Source organism: Gopherus evgoodei, chromosome 8 (genome assembly GCF_007399415.2).
Source record: "Gopherus evgoodei ecotype Sinaloan lineage chromosome 8, rGopEvg1_v1.p, whole genome shotgun sequence".
Taxonomy (NCBI): domain Eukaryota; kingdom Metazoa; phylum Chordata; order Testudines; family Testudinidae; genus Gopherus; species Gopherus evgoodei.
In genome coordinates this window covers 77777622-77799411 of record NC_044329.1, presented here as the reverse complement: position 1 = coordinate 77799411, position 21790 = coordinate 77777622, and the positions used below count along the sequence as shown (strand labels likewise).

The 21790-nt window shown below is 45.3% G+C and overlaps 1 protein-coding gene across 2 annotated transcripts in view; it reads left to right on the top strand.

The window, feature by feature from the left end:
* The first annotated feature begins 1411 nt into the window (after positions 1 to 1411).
* The window catches only part of SLC44A3 (solute carrier family 44 member 3), a 166812-nt gene continuing 146433 nt past the window's right edge, over positions 1412 to 21790 (top strand). Inside the window, exon 1 of one of the 2 annotated variants that reach the window (XM_030573131.1) lies at positions 1412 to 1760. Coding sequence is in view for 1 of the 2 variants with exons in the window: in XM_030573133.1 (XP_030428993.1) it covers positions 1703 to 1760 (58 nt within the window). In the remaining variant the exon portion in view is untranslated. The remainder of the gene's footprint in view (positions 1761 to 21790) is intronic. The other variant, XM_030573133.1, reaches the window with a different exon arrangement.

Genomic DNA, 21790 nt, shown 5'->3' with positions numbered 1-21790 from the left:
GCAGGCAGCTTAATGGGGGGATCTGGGTGTGGGGGGGATCTGGATGCATAGGGGCTTGTTGGAGGTTCTGGGTACAATGGTAATGAGACTCTGCAGAGGGGTCCAGGTGAAGGTGATTGGGGCTCAATCGGGGGGTCTGGGTATGGGAGGGGATAGAGCTCGGCAGGGGGTCTGGATGTGGGGGGGCTTAGTGCTGGGAGATCCATGTGCAGTTGGTTGGGGTTCAGTAGGGTGGGGATCCAGGTGTGGGTAGCTTGTCAGAATGGTCCAGGTGCAGGTGGAGTGGGGCTCATCGGGGGGGTTCTGTGTGCGGGCGGGGTGAGGCTCGGTGGGAGGGTCTGGGTATGAGGTGGTCTGGATGCATGGGTTGGGTGGATGGGGGAGCAGCTCCCTGTACAATGATATCTCCCCCTGCAGCTGAGGAGTAATGGGGGCAGGAAGCGCAGAGGGGGCGGGAGAGTTTTCAGAGCTTCCTACAGCCGAGGGAGAAATCGGGGGGTGGGTCTGACCTGGCCCCAAATGCCATGCAGGGGAAGAGGAAGTCCCGTCCTCGTCAGCCCAGCTGGGAGTAGCAGGTGAGTCCGACGCTGGGCACGAGCCATCAGCCGGGTCTTCTCCAGACCCACCTCCTACCTCACAGTGATTTACCTCTCTGCTGGCTGCCCTGGGCACCCAAAACATACTGCTGAGGAGTATGACCGCTCTTGCGGCTTCCCTTTGCTTCCCCATCATAAAGTCATTTTTCTGCGAGGAAGCAAAGAAATCTGTGGGAGACATAAATTCTGTGCATGTGCAGTGGTGCAGAATTCCCCCAGGAATAAATAGCCCAGACTTAAAGCAGGTTACAGCTTTAAATACTCTGAATCATTTATGATAAAAATTATCAACATTTTATTTAAGGACTTCAAATAAAAACTTAAGTATTCTCCAGGAACATTTCATTTGTCTAAATTGCCTTTTAAAGCTGTCACCAAGGCATCCTGATAATACAGAAACTGTTGGATTTTAGTATTATAATACAAAAATAGGAATGTTTGCTGGCAATAGATACACTAAAGGGGCCACTCAGCCGAACAATATGAGTAAGTGGCTGGGAGCAGGCTTAGCAATTGCCAATCATGAGAGACAGAATGTGAAATGAATGTGACAAAATGGTGAGATTGTAATGTGGCTGTAATGAAGCAAATATTCAGACTGACTGACATCACCCCAAAAACTGGTTAGATGAGTATTGCTTAATGTAATACTTATCATGATGCATAATCTGACCGAGATACTCAAGAGTGCGTGTTAACGTAATTATTGCGTACGTACCAGTTGAGATTGAAAGCTCTTCGTGCAGCACAAAGCACCCTCAGACAATCAAGTGTGTTTTATTGATTAATGATTCTCATTTCTGCAGAAAGATGTCCTTGCCCTTTAGTGCATTCCTAGCCTTAAGCTTAGATTGCAACAGGCCCTTACATGACCACGGGGAGGGAGGGGGAGAATGCCAACTCTCTCTCCCTTCCCACACTGCATGGCCCTCACTAGGGCCTCTCATAAAGTACAGCCCCTGGATTTAGGGGAACATGGAGTTCATTCTTCAGTGCATCCATGGGGGCTTGTGGAACAGGAAGAAAAGGCATGGCCATAGCCCATTCCCCTCCTTTCTCTCCAAAAAGGACTGATCAGACTGCGGGGAACAGGCTGCACCATTCTAATGAGTGGCATAGAGTTCTGGGCTCGCCGTACATCACTCCCAACACAGTCATGTACTGGTATGTAAATTCCACAGTCTGGGGCCAGGCCAAAATGTCATCTTTTAGTCTGGTGATTTAGAGTTACTCCAGTTTTGATTCCCTGGTATGGTTTCTCTGTGCGGTTTTTTGTTTTGTTAGATTTTTTTTGGCAGCTCTCTCAATGGTTAAAAGGTAGTATAATTTGTTTCATGTAATGCTCTTCCTTTTTTTAAGAGCTGGAATATACGATAAGTCTGGGGGGGAGGGTGTCTTTCTTCCTCTAGATACTTTTTCTGCAGAGATCAAGTGCTGTTATCATCCTTTTGACCTTAAAAGATTACCTTCTGAATTTGCTTTCTCATCAGCCACACACTATTAGTAATTCAGAATAGCTACTGTAGGTAGTCATTTGGAATATTTCTTTGCAATAGCATTTTGAACGTCTAAGGGTTAGTGTTGTAACTGACAAGCAATTGATGATTAATTAAAATCCACTTGTTAACACTGCAGGCTATTAATAGATTGGAGAGTTGTGGTAGGTTGAATAAATGTAAACTTTTTGTAACATGGAATATAATTTTCAGTTGAGTCACGTGGCAAATGTTTAACAGAAAAGAAATATTAAGATCTGTCTTACCGGTCAATGGTATTTCTAGACTGCCCATCACTGTAGTAGATACTAGGAGATCAAGGAGACAGATTTAAGTGCCTCATTTGAATCACAAAAAAAATCACCTATACAGTGCAAATCTGAAGACAGAATTTGTCTCTTATTACAATTCAGCAGCAGCAGCTGCAATCCAAAACCTAACCAGACAGTTAGTGTTAATATTTATATATATTAATTTGAAGGTAATTGATTAAAAAACTGTTGATTAAAAAACTGTTCCATGTTGTCACTAGTACTGTCACTAGCACTTACTGGCACTGTGCTGAATTCTTGCTTCTACACAGGATCCTTCCTATCAGAGAAGGCCAGATCTTTCAGCACAGAATGGTAACAGCAACCATGGCTGCTACAATGCCAACAGGATGTAACAACAATGGAAAATGTTTTAAAGATGGATGGTGGAAGAACTTTAACAAAGGAGAAAATATTTATGTTAACATGGAGGATGGCATTCCCTTCTTCTCTCAGTTTAGGATCTCATTTCAGCCACATAAATACAGCACTTAAACGTTTATAACCCCCATATGCACTTGCATTGAAGAGGGGTAAAGTTACAATTCCCTGTGACATTACAGTAGGGTGACCAGATGTCCCATTTTTATATGAGCAGTCCCCACTCCCGTCCCGTTTTTTCAGTTGCCATCTGGTCACCCTACTGTAATTGTGTTTGTGTCCTATGTGCCTTAGTATGGTGCATACGTGAGAATTTTTGACACATTAATCAATTTTATGGAACTTGCAACCCCCAAATTCTTTAAACTCTAAAGACTCTGCACTAAGTCTTTAAGTCTTGCTGATATCCTTTGCTGCAGGAGAAGTTACTGTAAAATGAACTATGTGTTGGGTAATACATGGGGTCACAAACATGTTCTGATATTTTATTAAGATTGAGGTATTATCCAGAGTTGTTCTTACTTGCCTGGCACCTGGAGTCAGGAGTCCTATATATGACTGTGCCAATGGTATTCTATATGATATTATCCAAGTCACTAAAGCGCCCGGGGCTCAATTTACCCACCTTGATGGGTAAATTGATGGTAATAATATATCTCTACCATTCAGGGGTGTTGTGAAACCTAATATACGAACCTATTTAAAACACTGTGTAAGTGCAATGTATTGTTATTATATTAGGCTAAGATTTAAGGAACCTAAGGGAGTTAAATATACCCATCTCCTAGAACTGGAAAGGACCTCGAAAGGTCATCGAGTCCAGTCCCCTGCCTTCACTTTGCTCAACTCCCAATGAAATTCATGTGCCTAAATCCTTTAAGTGACTTTGACTATTTCAGCCTTTATCTATACTGCATACACAACTACATTTAAGTATGTTTAAAGACCACTATTAATTGCAAAGTCAAGCACTCAAAAGTTAGGAAAAGCAGAAGGAAGTCTGCCTGTTCAACCTTATTTCAGCCTTCTTGTGGATATGTATATGTAAAGATATAGTCCTTGGTTACTCAATCACGTTTCCCTCTCCGCCTCCCCCACTGTACTTCTGCCTCATTCAGCACATAGGATAGATGGTGCTCACTAACTGAGCAGCTATTCAATATTTTGTTTTCTCCTCATTGTTCGAGGTATTTATTGCACACTATTCCAACCCTGCTCTGAATACAGAATTATTAATGTCCTCGTGGGTTTTTGTATGGCACTCATCACTGTAGTATCTGAGTGCTTCATAAACATTAATGAATTTATTTTCATAACACTCCTGTGAAATGAGAGGTTTATCCCCATTTTACAGATGGGGAACTGAGGCAAAGAGATTAAGACAAAAGTATCCACTAATTTTGGGTGCAAAATTTGAGACATCTGGGGCCTGGTTTTTCAGGGTCATTAGCATTATGTAGCACTTTATGTGTTTAAAGCCCAGCTCTCATTGACTTCAGTTGCAGTTGTGAGTGCTCTACACGTCTGCAAATCAGACTTCAGGGTCTCCAGACAGGAACCCAAAAAAACGAGGAACACACATTTAATAATTTCTTTGAAAAATTTAAGTGACTTGAAACGTGACAGCTATTTTGTGCCAGCAACAGACAGCATATACATATTTTTTTTTGGTGGGGGGGGGGAGCAGAAATGAAGAATAATATATGCCAAAACTGAAAGGTATAGACGGAATATAAAAAACAAAGTTGAAATCTGGCCAAGACAGTATTGATAACTTCACTTCTTGGGACGTTTTCAGGTTTTATTTTAGCCGGCAAACATGGCAGATGCAGAGAGCTGTTCAAATTATATTTATCAGATAATTTATTTGAAGAGTTTGATATTTTGTAAATAAGTTATTGCACATATATTTTATTTATGTATTTCATCCAGCTAGAGAGCTAGGTTGACAACTTGACAAACACATTTATGAATTATTCAATGTCTTTCACTATATTTTAAAAGTAAGCCTGACACTTAAAAAAATTGTTAGTACTGTGAATATCTTGATTGTGTCAAAACGGAGGTGGTGATGACACCTAGACCAGATTGTCCGGAAGCTGTGAAACCATTTCCTCTTTCTTTCTGTAGTAGAAATCTTCCGAAACACACACTTTTTGCCTGCATTATCATTTGCCTTCCTGGGTTGGGTGAGTTCAGAAAACTAATAGTGTGTCAGTTTTGCAGTGTGACATGTGACTTGACAAGCCATCACAGCCTAACACACAATTCTCTGCTTGGGGAATTTGCAAAGATATGGTCCTCTAAAAATCAAGGTCTACTGCTATATGGGTCCAGGGTGTTGGTGGCCTGGCTTAGCGGTCACAGCTGGGTAGGAATCTGGACGTCAGTGACAGTAGTCGCTGAGCTGGAGTCAGAGGAATTGTAAGAGCCAGGTTCAGCAAACAAGAGTCAGGGTCAGAGATCAGAGATAGCACCAATCAGGAGGCAGGAATCAGGGTGAGAATCAGGCCGGAGTTGGAGATTGGAGATCAGAGATAGTACCAGGCATGATTCAGGGTCAGAATCGGGCTAGGATCAGGAGATAAGGTAAGGCTGTATGCTTACCCAGTCAACTTTCTAGGCTACCCTCCAGGGTTAAACAGCATGTTTAGCCAATCAGAAGGCCACAGGGTACTGTCATTCTGATTCCTTTGAGCAGTACATGTTGCGGTGCTAACTTGCCACAATGTTCCCTGGCTATAATGCAGCATGGTCTTGCAGTCATAGGCACTGACTCCATGGATGTTCCAGGCCTGGAGCACCCATGGAAAAAAATTAGTGGGTGCTGTGATAAAGTTCCTCCTCTACCTTGTTGGGTCCTGTGCTTATTGGCTGATTTTGCTAGCCTCAGAGAACTTCCTGTGTTGGATCAGGAGTTGGGAGGTTTTGGGGGGAACCCAGGCCTGCCCTCTACCCCAGGTTCCAGCCCAGGGCCCTGTGGACTGAAGCTGTCTAGAGTGCCTTCTGGAACAGCTACACAACAGCTACAATTCCCTTGGCTACTTGCCCATGGCTTCCTCCCAACTCCTTTGTCCTCACCACAGAACCGTCCTCCTGGTGTCTGATAACGTTTGTACTCCTCAGTCCTCCAGCAGCACATCCTCTCACTCCCAGATCCTTACACACACCTCACTAACTGGAGTGAGAGCCTTTTTATACCAGGTGTCTGGATTAGCCTTAATTAATTCTAGTAACTTCCCAATTGGCTACAGGTGTCCTAATTAGACTGCCTGCCTTAATTAGTTCTAGAAAGTTCCTGAGTGTTCTGGAATAGTCCCTGTTATCTTACCCAGGGAAAAGGGACCTGCTTAACCTGGAGCTAATGTATCTATTGACCACTCTCTTGTAGCCATCTGGTCGGACCCTCTCACAGTGCTTAGCACTCACTGACAGCCAGCTTCTCCCACCTCCCCAGCGCCTCCTGCCCATCAGCAGCCCCGCCAATAAACTTCTCTCCCACCCTCCCAGCACCTCCCGCCCGCTGCAATCAGCTGTTTTGTGACACGCAGGAGGTTCTGGGAGGGATGGGGAGGAGCTGGGATGGGGCATGCTAAGGGGAGGGAGCGGAACTAAGCAGGAAAAAGGCAGGGCAGGGACAGGAAGAGGAGAGGTGGGGTGTGGACTTGGGAGAAGTCGTGGGGGCAGGGCCTGGAGTGAAGGCAGGATGCGAGTGGAGGCTTGAGGGAAGCGGGCAGGTGGGGGCAGGGCCTGGGGCGGAGCAGGGAGTTGAGCACCCCCAAGTCTTCAGTAGTGCTCAGTGACCATTCTCTTCACAATGTGCAGACCTCTGGGAAAGCACCAGGAAAAAGCTTCCACCTCCCTCAAGCCTCAGTTGGCCTTCTGAGGAATCATGGTCCAGTGGCTTTAAACAGATCTGTGTTTTATTTCCATTTTTCCCACTAGTTCTGTATGATGAGATAAGTCACTTAATTTTCCTCTGCTTCCCCTTTTTAGGGGATAGTATTACAACACAGAAGAGGTCAGTCAGTTCACAGGAGTTTGCAATCTAAATAAAGTCTATATATTTGACAGAGTTGTTCTGAGGATTGGTTCATTTATATATGTAAAGTACGTTGAGATCTATATGTTTTGGCTAATGAAACTCTAAATGTTTTTATTATTATTTAATGTTTATAGTTATTGACAAACATTCTACAACATGAGAATATTTGTTTAGAGACATAAAAGGGACTATTCTAAATGCAGATAACATTAGATTCAGTTGAACATCAAATCTAAAGCAGAAACCCCACAGTTAGGGTTACAGATTACAGGATAAACAATGCTCATCACTCCCACGAAGTGAACAACAAAAGGAAAAAGAACAGAGCCACACACACTATAGCAGGAGTGGCCAAACTGTGGCTTGTGAGTTGCATGCAGATCTTTTACAGCTAAAGCGTGGCTTACAGAGCCCCTCACACTCCTCCCATTCTCCATCTACCAGATGTTGGGGGGGGGTACTTGGGACCTCTGCTTTGCAGCAAGGTGGTGGTGTAGTGGCTTCTGCCCACCAGGGAGGGGGTGTCTTGAGGCTTCAGTCCCACAGGGCATGCCTGACAGGGCTCGGGGTGTCAGCAGGAGCAGGGCTGAAGCCCCGAGCCCCGGCATGCACATCCTGCAGGGTTGAAGCTCTGAGCCCTGGCAGGTGCGCCCCGGCTCTCAAACTTCTGAAGGTTGTTGTATGCAGCTTGGAGGGTCAGTCAGTTTGGCCATCCCTGATCTGTAGCTAGTTGTACCCTTTACTCTTCTTTATGGCTAGACAAGTGAAACTAATTTTGACTCATATAGGGTCAGGAAACTGATGATCTTTTCCAGTTCTCTCTCTTGGAATCTTCTTTCTTAAATTACTCACAATTGTCCTATTGTTGCTTAGTCACCATACAAACTGTCTCTTTGAAACAAGATAAAAAATCAAGAGTTTAACTTTTTCTAATCTTTCTTAGTTTCAGAAATGAGATTGAGGCCTGGAAAACATGCTCTTTTGTGAGAAACTTAAAAAGCTCCTTCTATGTAGTTTATCAAAGAGAAAATTAAGAAATGAGTTGATCATAGTTTACAAGACCTTATATAGGGAAGAGATTCTGATCACAGTTCTTTTAATCTAGTAGAAACTGGCATAATAAGATCCAATGGCTGGAAGCTTTAGCTAGACAAATTTAGAGTAGAAATGAGGTGCACACTTTTAACAGTGAGGGTAATTAACCATTGAAGGAACACTTTACCTAGTAACATGGTAGATTTTCTATCATTTGCAGTTGGAAATTCAAGACTAGGTATCTGTGTAAGAGATACAATATAACTCAAACAGAAGTAATAAGCTTGAGGGAGAAATTACTAGGTGAGGTTTTTGGCTTGTGTTATTTAGGAGGTCAGACTAGATTATCATACTGTCCCTTTGGGCCTTAAAATTAATTAAATTTTCTAGATGGTAATTAAACAGTTTCCTGAACACGTAACTCTCATTCAGGATAATTGAAAACCCTTACACCAGAATCCCTTGTGATTATGATTGTGACTATGATTCCATTCAAATAATAAAGTATCACAATCTTTTGTGGCTCTTACTTAGACTCATTGAGAAAACTGAAGCCTTTAATAAATATAAAAGTATACCTCCGAATGTGGGGCCAGGTCAGGGTGCCATGGCATTCTCACACTGGATTTACTGCCTGGTTTATGGATAAATTATAAAGGCTTGATATGCAACTTGACTAATGAGTGCCATAGAATACCTTAGAAACTCATAGTTTGATGCCAAAGGCTATGGGGGAAAAACTAAAGTCTAAGTTGGACGGACTGCCAGAAACTCTGAAACACAAAGTGATATTGGATAGAGCACTTATGAAAGTTAGATAATTAAAGTCAATAGAAAGAGTCTCAGAGACTGGACTGGGCCAGCACAAGCACCTGCTTAGGGCAGCGGTTCTCAATCTGCGGGCCACAAGTGGCCCAATTAGCACACAGCCGCAGCCCAGGCTCCCCTGCCACCCAGTGGGCTCCCAGGGTTGGGGTCCTGGCTGCCCCCCAGGCAGGACTTGGTGTCTGGGCGGCCGGCTGCTGCCTATTCCCCCTGTTGCACAATGTGGCTCAGGTCCAGGCAGTCAACTGCCCCCCGGCACCCATGGCGGGGTCCGGTGTCAGGGTGCTGGTTGTCCCCTCGCCCCACACTTCTGGGGTTGAGGTTCCGGTGTAGCAAGGTTGGGGGTTGGGGTCCCTGCCTCCCACCCATCTCTCCGCTCCTGGCCTGCTCTGTGGAGGGATCTCTGGGCAGAAAGTGCTGAGCATAGCAGTTTGTGGGGGGAGTTAAGTGGGGAACACGGTGGTTCTCAACCCGAGGCCCAGCTAATACTTTGTGGACTGCATATGAGTTCCACAACAATAAATCGGTTGAGAACCACTGGCTTAGAGTGATCACAAGCCTTTTGTGTTCATCCAATATTCTGGTCTGCAGGCAACAGCCATCACATGACACAAAAGCTTTGAGCAATGACCTGTCATAACTGAGCTGCAGGTTTGAGATCCATTTTAGGATACATTTGACTTTTGGTTTTTCTCAGGAAATGAATGTTCTGCAGAACAATAGCGGATAAGTGAGGCAGATTCTACTGTTGAAAGCTTTGAGGTGAACAAGTACAACAATCCTGGAAATGTAATTTGACTAGACAGAGGAGTACGGAAAACCTGATCTAATGAGACAATATCTGTATGAAAAATTGGCAGATCATTTTGATACTGCATAAAATGAAGTATTTTCATTGTAAATGAAGTCATTTTATGGGTTTATCTTCCAAAACACTCACATCCCAGAACTAGTATTGCTGACTTGTCATATTCCTCGGAGAAAACAAATGTTTGTCAAATTTTAAAAAACATTGTGTGCAAAACAACAATATTATACACTGTATGTTTATTTGTACAATATAGTCCATACTGGGTGGCTGTGGGTTTTTTGTTTTGTTTTTGTAGTGAGTTAGTCAGCACGCTCAATGACCCACAACAGACAGCTGTAGTAACAGACCACGGCCACATACATACATCTAGATACCACACTGATAAGCAGGGATTGAAATGGGACCTTCTGTGCAGAAAACAAAAGCCTCTACCAGTTGAGCTAATGGAAAAATTCTCTAGCTGTTAGGAGGTAGTAGTTTGTTGTAGGCATTTGGCCCAGTCACTAAAGTGAGATGTGATCACACACATTAAGCCAGCGTGTTATACTAAAATGCCCATCAGGATGCCAGCTGTCTGCTGTAGAAACCAATGGTACCCATGTGGTCTTTGGTTTTATAAATTCCTTTTTATCCCCGTCACGGTTCCAATAAATGCCACTATTCTTGCTGTTCTCACCTGGCTTCAAGGCAATAGTTGGTTCAGACGTAGGCAGCTCTCACTCCACCAGCCAAGGAAGAAGGAGAAGCTTTGAGAGAGCACTGCTCCTCCAACCTAAGGAGAGTAGGGGGAGCTCCCCTGCACTTTGGAATATTCCCTAAATAGTTTATGCTTTGGGTGCATATTTCACAAACCCTGGCCACTCATGGATAGATACACTTAGTTTATTTTATAGAAGTGACACTGATGAAAACCACTCACACTCTGAATCCTCGTAAGTGTCTAATTTACACCTGGAGCTGAGTTCTAGTTGCACATTGCACAGCAGGAACTGAAGAGGGCTCATTACAGTTTACTTTCTAAGGGATTATGTAATCCGGTTTCATTCATAATCAAGTGTGCTTTGTCAGGTTCACAGACTGTAGATTGACATATATATCGGTATAGTAAATTGCATTTCCTTCTAGTATAAACTTGTTTAAAAATATTTAATTAGACATTTGTCCCTGATGTAACTCCACTATATTCACAGTTAAACCAGAATTTGTTCCCACTATGTGCAATGGACCCTTTCAATGAGTTCATTCCTGGGAAATTACTTATTTAATTTATAATTTGTGACGGACTCAGACCAGAAGGCTATAAAAGAGTAATGGAAGGCAAATATATGAGTCTCAGGATGAGCAGGTCCCTATTCCCAGGCCTGTCAAGACATCTGACACCATTTAACCTGCCTAAGGATCAGTTAAGGCTGTTAGGCTAATAGAGACAGCTGGAACCAATCAAGGTCCCATTTATACTGCTTAAAAGCTCTCCTTCCTGTGAGTTCTAGGGGAAGGTGATTGGAAGTGATTGCTAAAGCCTGAAGAAGGGTGAAGATAGAGAAAGAGTTGGTGGAGAAGAAGTGTTGAGGAGGCCCGAGGTAAGGGAGAAGGTAGAACAAGAGGCTGCAGGGACGTGGCCCAGGGAGTCAAAGCAGCTCTGGTGGTGAAGGGAAAACTGCCAACAGCTGCTACCATTAGGGTCCCTGGGCCAGAACCTGAGTAAAGGGTGGGCCTGTGTCTCCCCCCACCCCATGCTCTACAGAGATCCCCTTGAGAGGGGAAGCAGACCTTGATCCAGGCAGGGGTCTGAACAACACCTGCTAGGCCCAAAGGAGCAGCAGAGACCGTGGGGCATCCCCCTTCCCACCTCCCACACTGGCCTGTGATGAAAGTAGCTTGGTGTAGGCTGTGGCTCTTGCTGCTAGGCTAAGGCAGGGAGGTCACACTGGGACCTTAGTGAGCTTCTGAGGCCACTGAATCTTCCTGGAAGCACGGGACCCACCACTACAGGCTCGGAGCTTTGTCACAACTGGTGTTAAGAGTGGGATCTTTGACTTATTGTTCACTGCATGGTGGAAGAAGGGGAGAGGTTGTTGTTTTTTTTTTGTTTTTTTTTTTAAAGTGCACTGGGTTTGGGTGTCCTCACCACAATGGAAGACATAATAAAACCACTGATGCAAGCCACTGCAGCCCAGTAGGAGGCCACCCGAGTCCATGCGATTGCACAACAGGAATCCATGCAGCTACAACAAGAAACTAACCAATTATTGATAGGGCAGGCCTCCCAGGATTGAGCCCTCTTGTGGGAGTTGGTGGATCAGCTGAAAGCCCTCACTGCCAAAAACCAAGGATCTGAAGGGTCACGAGTATGGAGGGCTGCCAGTTGTCTACCGAAGATGACGGCAGATGGTGACATAGAGATGTATCTTCTCTCCTTTGAGAGGACCACCTTGAGAGAGGTGTGGCACCAGGACCAGTGGGCCAGCATCCTCACTTCCTCCTTATGTGGAGAAGCCCAGAAAGCTTGTCACAACATGGCTACTGAAGCAGCCATTTACTACCCCCAGCTGAAGGCGGAGATCCTGGTGCGATCGGGGTAAGGACTGCAGTATAGGCCCAGAGACACCATGAGTGGAGGTACCAGTAGGACAAGCCTCCAAAGTACCAATTGTTCGACCTCATCCACCTTGCGCGGAAATGGTTACGACCCAAGGCATGCAACCCGGAGGAAATTTTAGAAACTTTGATCATAGACCGCTATATGAGGGGACTGCCGCTGGATCTTCATGCATGGGTGGGCCAAAACAACCCCTCCACCTATGATGGTATGATCACATTGGTGGAGAGACAGATAGCGGCCTGAGAGCTGTCCCGACCAGGGCCGGCTCCAGGCACCAGCTGAGCAAGCTGGTGCTTGGGGCAGCCAAAGGAAAGGGGCAGCACGTCGGGCTCTTCGGCAGCAATTTGGGAGGGGGGCCCTCAATCACTCTCGGAGGGAAGGACCTGCCGCCGAAGAAGAAAGCAGTGCGGTGGAGCTACCGCTGTATTGCCGCTGATCGCAATCGCGGCTTCCCCTCCCCTGGTTGGAGCGGCAAAAACCTTGGAGCCGGCCCTGGTCCCGACTACCCAGAGAAGCTTTCCCCCCCCACCGCCCCCTGAAACGAGTACCCTGCCCTGACCTCGGAAGGTCAGACAGTCAAGCATCCGGGGAGCCCCAGGTGGAAGAGGGTTTGGGCCATAGAGCAGCTGGGAACCCAGAAGTAGGGGAAAGCCTGAGCAGGGAAAATCACGTGGCAAATACCCCAACCCAAGACACAGATAACATCTGACACAGAAGAGCTTCTAGAGGTCCTTGTAGGTGTTACGAGTGTGGGGAATTTGGACACCTAGTGGCACGATGTCCCAATATTGAGGAGCCCATGCAATGTAATCTGGGGGACTGAGCAGACCCATGCACCCTAATCAACCTTCTGAGGGTCGCAGTCACTCCACATCAATATACAAAGCCGGTGAAACTCAATGGGGTAGAGACCATGGCGCTCCTGGACTCCGGGAGTGCTGTCACAAATTAGACCTTCAGTTACATGTATGCAGTCCCATTATCTTTACTGGGTTTGAACTGCTGTTAGTAACTGGACATTAGTAACGAATTTTGTTGTTAATGCACAAGATGAAATAGAATCCAGCTCACTCTCTCAGCTGTGTGGCTCCGCACAGCTAACAGGACAAAAAAAATCAGTAAAACTTACTTTTATCACAGAATAAGCACTTACGGCTCTGAATACACCTAAGAAGTTGATCTGGGGCCTGATCCTAAGCCCACCATAGATTTTAATGGGCTTTGGATCAGGACCCTGTTGGGTAAGACAGTGCCAGTTTTATGCAGTTACATTTTAGAGTAGGACCACTCTGTAATCTCTGCATATACTTTTCTTTATCAAAAAGATCTGTTATGTGGGTTGGATTGTTTATGAAAAATAGTTTCTGAAGATTTTAAAAAAGTCCATTTTATCAGATTTCCATTGTTTGGTGAATTTTGAATCACTACACTGTCCTGTGACCGTGTACTGTTTTCACTATCCATGAAATCTTCATTCACAGATCTATCTATGATCTTATCTAGTATTTCTTCACCTATTGAAGCAACTTACTTCTAGTTGTTTTCTTTGAATTTGTTTTTGTTGAAACAATACTACAAAAAGGGAAGATGATTTGATCTGAGAAATCTGTCATCATTTACTGTAAATTGATGCAATAGAATGATGATGTTTACTTTAGCATTGATGCAATAGAATGATTAATAATATCTGACAAAGCTCCGAGCTTGTATTGGTGGGTCCCGCGCTTCTCATGGTCTCTACTCCATTGAGTTTCACTGGCTTTTTATATTGATGTGGGGTGACTGTGACCCCCACAAGGTTGATTAGGATGCAGGGGTCTGCCCAGTCCCCCAGGTTACACTGCATGGGCTCCTCAATATTGGGACATTGCACCGCTAGGTGTCCCAATTTCCCACATGTGTAACACCTATAAGGACCTCTAGGCGCTCTTCTGTCTCTTAGGTTAGGGGTCTTTGCCCAGTGGTTCCCCCTGCTCAGGCTATTCCCCGCCTTCTGGGTTCCCAGGTGCTCTGTGGCCCCTACCCTCTTCCACCTGGGGCTCCCTGGATGCTTGGTTGTCTGGCCTTCTAGGAGTGCTGCCGGCCCCCCCAGTTCTAATCCCCACAAGGAGGGGCTACTCTTCCAGAGAATCCTGCAAGCAGTGGACAAAGCAGGCAGCTCCCAAACAATGTTATAAGGGAGCACTGCACAACTTTAAATGAGCTTGTTCCCTAATAGATCAGCAACGTAACAACATTAACTGGGACACGTTAAGTGAGGAGTTACTGTAATAGACTTTAATTGCCAAAGTCTAACATTATTGTAAGCCAGCTGGGCACAGACGTATACTTCTTACCACGGAAGCACCTAGGGTACAACAATGGGACATGCTTATTAACCCCTGTATAAACAAAGAGATGAAGAAAAATCTACCTGAGGGAGTAGAGGACACCTAATGCAGGGCACTGAGCACGGTCATAAATAAAAATATACATTTTAAATTAACCCACTGAGATTGCTGTGCAGAGGTGCAGCTACACTTGTTTCGGTATATGAGAGAAAAGGAGAGAGGGGCTGAGAAGAAAAGTCAGGCTGAAACAAATGAGAGACTCACAGATGGGTCCTTTAGTCTTTTGTTAGGTGATGAGTGGCAGATTACTGTTCAGCTCCCCACCCCACCTGCCAGACAAGGACTCAGCAGTGAGACTGGACCCTGACAGAGTGCAAGGAGCAGGCCTGCCTCAGAAATACCCCAGGGCCTTGCCCCTCCATGCCTGGTGCACCAGGTGTGGGGCAGGCAGGCTCAGCAATGCAGGATCTAAGTGTGGAGGGATCCAGGTGTAGGTTGAGAGGACTCTGTGTCAGGCAATCTGGGTGCAGGCGGCTCAGTGGAGGATCTAGGTGTGCAGGGTGGGGATGTGGATGCACAGAGGCTTGTTGGGGGATTCTGGATGCAATGGTAATGGGACTCTGCAGGGGGGTCCAGGTGATGGTGGTTGGGGCTTGGTGGGGTGGGGTGGGGATCTGGGTGTGGGTGGCTCATTGGGGTGGTTCAGGTACAGTGGGAGTGGGGTTCATCAGGGGGGTTCTGAATGCAAGTGGGTGAGGCTCAGTGGGAGGGTCTGGGTATGTGGGAGAGCTTGAGCTCGCCAGGGGGGTTTGGGTGTGGGGGGCTCAGTGAGGGGTCCAGATGCTGGGGGAGTGGGACTCAGGTTGGGGATCCAGGAGCGGGTAGCTTGTTGGGGTGGTCCAGGTGTAGTGGGAGTGGGGCTCATTGGGGGGGGGTCTGAATGCAGGTGGGTGAGGCTCAGCAGGAGGGACTAGGTATTAGGGCATCTGGATGCATGGGGTTGGGTGGATGGGGGAGCAGCTCCCTGTACAGGAATCCCTCTTCCTGCAGCTAAGGAGTGATAGGTGCAGGAAGCTGGGGGTGGGGGGGGGTGGAGTTTGCAGAGCTTCCTACAGCCAGGGGAGAAATCTTGGGGTGGATCTGACACAGCCCCAGATGCTATGCAGGGGAAGAGGAAATCCCATCCTGCCCAGCCCAGGCTGGACTAGCAGCTGAGCCCGTTGCAGGGTAGGAGCCACCAACCAAGTCTTCTCCAGTCCCACCTCCTGCCCCACATTGATTTACCTCCCTGCTGACTGCTGGGTAGGGGCACATGACTATTCTTGTGGCTACCCTTTGCTTCCCCATTAGAAAGTCATTTTTCTGTGAGGAAGCAAAGAAATCTGTGGGGGATATAAATTCTGCTCATGCGCAGTGATGCAGAATTCACTCAGGAGTAAAAATCTGTAGGAGAAATTGGACTGTGACACAAAGGGCCTGTGTAGTATCATTGACTTCAGTGGAGTTACCTTTATTTACATTGGTATAAGTGAAGAGAGAATCAGACCCTGTATTTTTGGTTTGTGGTTAATATGGATACACACAGGTTATAGTTACTTTCATGTCCACAAGCAGGGCCGTCCTTAGCCATAGGCAGAATAGGCAGCCGCGTAGGGCACCACTCTGCCTGGGGGCACCACTCTGCCGGGAGCCCAGACAGACGGGAAGCAGTGGAGCATGTAAGAGCAGGGCTGCTGTGTCCTAGAAAGAGCAGAATGCTGCACAGTCTGAGGGAGGGGATTGGCTGCTGGGGTCTCTGGGAAGGGGAGGGAGTAGGGGTTTGGGGAAGGAGCTCACCTGTGAGTGTGACTCTTTCCCCCCGGCTGAGGTCAGGCGAGGCAGACTCTGTGGCTCTGGAACCAGTATCCTTTGTTGTCCCCCATAACATCCATTCTTCCCCCCCCCCAGCTCCACGGAGCACCCCCTCCTTTCTCCCTCCTCCCCAGGAGCACCCCTCTCTCTCTCCTCCCTCCCCTCCATCAGGGCTGGGTTGGGTGAGGTGCTGGGGGATAGGTGCGGGGAGGAGGCTGGCTGGCTGCCTGCTGAAGAATGAAAGTTAAAGTAACTCACTTCCTCGGCAGTGAGCCAGGATTGGAATGTCACACAGGGCTGAGTTGAGGTTAGCCAGATGTGTGAAAAATCAGGATAGGGGATTGGGGTAGGGTGAGCAGATATCCCTCTTTTATAGGGCCAGTCCCAATTCTGGGGTCTTTTTCTTATATAGGCTCCTTTTACCCCCCATCCCCACCCCTGTCCTGATTTTTCACACTTGCTGTCTGGTCACTCTAGGTGGGGGTAATTGGTGCCTATATAAATATCGGGAGTGGCCCTATAAAATCAGGACATCTGGATCTATCACCCTAGATGGGGAGCGCCTCTCCCCCGGGCTGGCAGCTGCCAGCAATCCATCTCATCCGGGGGGAGCTGCACAGGGCAGGATGAGCTGCTGTGGCTCCATGGGTGACCTGTCCCTGAGATCAGATGCTGTGCTAACTTCACCATGGTCCATAAGGCTGGTGGTGGTGCCCATTGGCGTGTGATTGGACCTGAGGGTTTGCTGCTGCTGTTGCCACTCTGCACCCCAGGAGGTGGATTTTGGGGTCCTGCAGTTTTCCACCTATCTCCTCCTCTACTGCAGCTGTTGGACCAGCAGGCTGGGGGGTGAGCCAAGCATGAAAACAGTACTGTGTTGCCATTTAGATTGTCATTTAACAACTTTGTTTGCCAAAAATTCTTGCTAACAATCCTGAATCCAATTTCAATATTTTTTTTTTAAAAAATCAATATCTTAGCCAAAAACAGAAAATTAAGTTGTTGACAATTATTAGTGACAGGTTTGGTTTGAGGCAGGGAGTGGGCCAGTTTTCATCAGAGAAACAAAAAATGTTGACTGACTTTCCTATAGCCTGTTACTCCTGATAAGAGCCCTCCAACAACTGTAATATGCTCATCTCCTTACTAGTGTATAAAGCAGGGGTCGGCAACCTATGGCACACGTGTCAAAGGTGGCAGGTGAGCTGATTTTTGATGGTATGTAGCGGCAGGCAGAGCGGCTCAGCCCATCACTGCTCTGGGGTTCCAGCTGCTGCCCTATTGCCAGCTGGGATACCAGCCATCGGCCCCACTCAGCACCTGCTGCTGGCCTGGGGACCCCCAAGGAACCCCAGGCTGTCAGCGGGCTGAGCAGGCCAGCTGAACCACTCAATCTGCTGTCAGCCTGGGGTTCCATTCACTCAGCCGGCAGCGGGCTGAGTGGGCTGGTGGTGGGCTGAGCAGGGCCGGTGGGGGGTTGAGTGGCTCAGTCTGCTGCCAGTCTCGGGTGCCAGCAGCACTCAGCCTACTGCTACTCCGGGGTTCCAGCTGCCGGCCCCTTGCCAGTCAGGAGCTCAGCCGCCAGCCCCACTCTGCCTCCTGCCAGCCTGGGTGAGCGGAATCCCAGGCTGGTAGTGGGCTGAGGGGGGTTGGCGGCCAGGATCCTGGCTGGCAGGAGTTGGTGGTCAGAACCCCAGACCAGCAGCGGGCTGAGCAGGGCCTGAGATCCTTGTCTGTGGTTCCAGCCACCAGCCCCGCTTAGCCCCCTGCCGGTTTGGGGTTTCATTTACTCAGCTGGCAGTGGCCTGAGCAGGATTGGACTTTTGTATGACATAACTAAATTCAACGAAATAGGAAAACAAGAACAACCAATGACAAAGTGCAAGAACCTAGAGAGCCTCCTGAAGCACGGTGATAGTTCTGATTTAAATGGATTTGAACTGTACGAAGAATTGAGTACACTGTCATCAATATTCCACATGCAAAATCGGTGATGGACATTGTACAGTTTATTCATACCCGCAAACTTGTTGACATATATCCTAATGTGTACATTGCCACTCGTATTCTACTGACAATTCCTGTAACAGTAGCATCAGGAGAACGGAGTTTCTCAAAACTAAAGCTCATTAAAAACTATCTCCGCTCTACAATGAGTCAGGAATGCCTAACTGGTCTTGCTATTCTTGCAATCGAACAAGACACGACTTTGTCTTTGTCATACGATGACATTATTCCTGATTTTGCAGCCAAAAAAGCCAGAAAGATTGCTTTTAATTAAAAACTGATCTTTGTTTCAATACCTCTTCATATAAATTTCCAATAAAATTTTGATAAATTAAAAAAATTATATTATTTGCATCATTCTGTCATATCAGAATTTTTTCTATAGTGCTGCTTCTTTAGTGCTAGTCCATCAGCATTACAGTGTGCTTTATTATGTTAAACTGGTTTTAATAACGTGAATTGGCATGTTTTCCAATACTGTAAGCTTATATTTCTGTTGCTAAGAGCAGATCAGGCACAGGGGCACCAGTTTAATAATCTCGCCTAGGGCACCATAAATCCTAAGGACGGCCCTGTCCACAAGTACAACCTCTGCTTTAAATTCCAGTTCCATTCATTTTTCTCTCCCTGCCTCCCAGTACCAGTCTCCTTCATAACCAGTCTATTTACACCAACTCCCAGTTTCCCTCTCCATACCCCTGCCAGCCTGCAGTTCCAGTGTCCCTCCCGCTGCTCCCAGTCTCCTTGTCCCAATCTACTACCACCAGTCCGTCAGCAGGTCTGTCCCCACAACATTTGAATCAGGTGGCTTCCTCCTCCATGCTGCCTGGGTGTCAGCAGAGGGTTGTGGAGAACAATGGAGAGACAGGCTCCCTGCTCTGATTTCAGGTGTCCGGACTTGGCAAGGCCTGCAGCAGCCCAGAGTTGCAATTGTGGGGAAGTCCTGTTTACCCCCAGGGTGAAGCAGGCCCAGAGCAGGTGGAATCTTCAGGAAAAATTTTTGATGCTAAAGTGTAAGAAGTTTCTGCTGAACATGAACAAATGGCAGTTTTTCAGCCCCAACTAAATTTGGGCAGATTTTCACAGCGACAGCAAAAGGAACATTCCTGACACAAAGGCCACCCTGTCAGATGTCAAGTCCCTGCTTCAAAAAGCATGGGGGTGCTAGAGCTTTTCAAAGAAAAGGTCTCCAGAATTTTTTAAGCTGGACCCTATAATATAGTCCTCCCAAGCCAAGTTCTCAGAAATGGGTGTACAATAATCATAACTGACAGGCAGACACCAGGCATGTAAATTTTCAACCTGAATGGTTAAAGTTTGGTAAAGTTATAAGCAACTGAAAACAGGATCTTATAATGGGAAGTGCCTGGCTGCCCTAGTAATATGCAATACTAACATCTGTATCTGTAATTAAAGCCCCTATTTCGTCCTAGAGAATCTGAGATGCTGTACAAGCACACAAAGTTTAAACCAAATTTTAACGCTAAACTGGGCCCAGCCCAGGTTCAACTAGCTTAAAATTGAGCAATGAAAAGCATCCCAGGAGGCAGAGATTGGAACATAAAGGGTATTTATCAATGGAAAGAAGGAGAGAAATCAAAGCCATGATTAAAATCATGACTATTACATATTGGTTGGGACTCTAATTATTGAGGCATCATTAGAAAATGATGAAACAATATTGGAATAGAATGAATCATGTTTGGTTAGCTGATGTCAATTTGGCAATACCTCTTCATCGTTTGATTAGTTCACCTGAGAACTAAAGGTATTGTGAAGCAGGGAAGAATGGATAGGTTTAATTCCTGGTATAAAATCTGAATAGAGTTTAATTACTTTCATAATGCTTTCAAAAGCTTATTTCAGATTATACCGATAAATTCTAAAATAGAAATAGATCGTGACACATAGAACCAGAATACAGACCAAACAATCTTCTTTTGCTGAACTAAATAAGTTTAGTATCATCATAGAATTTAAACCCAGACTGAATCCTGGCTAGACCATTACAATGCTTTGTTTTTTTCAGTTATTAAAAAAAGAGGCTAATAAATAGAGGTGGATACATTTCTGGTCTTTGTACAGTTTGTCCAAGAAAATAAGGATGAAACTTCCTGTTAACTTTGAAGTAAATGGGAGTTCTGCCTCAGTACTTCCTAAGACCCAAGTTCTGCTTTCCTATATCTGGATTTTTGAAACACATTCATCTTTTTCCAGGCAGCCTTTCATGGTTCTCACAGACATGTGTTGTGCTGGAATCTTAAACTGAGTTTTATAATAAAAGAAGTAGCACCAAGCTGCTTCATATGACTAAGATGATAAAATGATCAGGAATCCAACAGTAAAATGTGATCACCAAAAGTTAAATCCATGAAGTAGGTGTAAGTTAAATCCATTAAGATTTAAGTAAGTTAAATCTATTAAGCATATTTTTTCAGGTTTAAATTTTCCTGGTGAAAGTACCAAATCACACTTTAGAAAGATATGAATAATAAAATTTGTTATATGGAAAGAGAATATATTTATCAACTTGCCATTCTTAATATTAAATATTACCAAGACTATGGTACCCTTGCTATAATATTCAGTGAATACTTGCCTTGAAAAAAATCCCTTACCCAAAAAAATTAAAAAACAGAAAGTATTTTGAAATAACTCTCCAGGAGTAATCACACAGTTAAGTTCATTTTTGTTTTGTAATTCATTATTGTTGTAACTTAAATCTAAATAAATAATAATAGTTAGCAATGTGGTATAAATTGGGAATTACTGCACTGAAGTCAGTGGAATTACTTTTGATTCACACAGGTGCAATTGAAATCAGAAACTGGCAGTATATTTTTAGGGTATTTCCTTCTTTTTGTATTGGTTTCCAATTCATAGGAAAATCCCAATAAATAAATGTTTTTCTAATTTCCATATACTGGTTTAGGATGTTTCATTTGGCTCTAATTCATTCATATATTTCATTTGTATGGAACAATGCCACATTTCAGATCCAGATTTCCTTTTCTCTTCTATAGCTCTTGTCTGAGGTTGGGTCACCATTTATTTTTGTAAATTACTAGCACAGCGAGTGAGGAATTATTAAAATACAATTACAGAAAAGTTTGCTCACATTTAAAAAGTAGTCACCTTCAAGAGGCGTTTCCTGCTTTTCTAATTCCTGTTCAGGTTCTGTCTCACCACTTGGTGACCAGACCTAACGGATTTGGTCATTTAGCAGAGATCCCATATCTTTGTGTGTACACATACAACTTCATTCAGGAGTCATACTGGAATCCTTATGGTTTTTTGGGGGAAAACTACACCAAGTGATCTAAAGGAAATCTCTGTGGTACAGCTACTATCCTTTTCTGGATATCATATTTGGATGCACAACACCAAGTAACCCTTGAGAATACCACTGTATATAATGGAAGTTCAAGAGGAAATATTTGCCACTATTAGATTTTTGGGTATGCAGTACAATGTGCTCATTCACTACGCTTATTGGATTT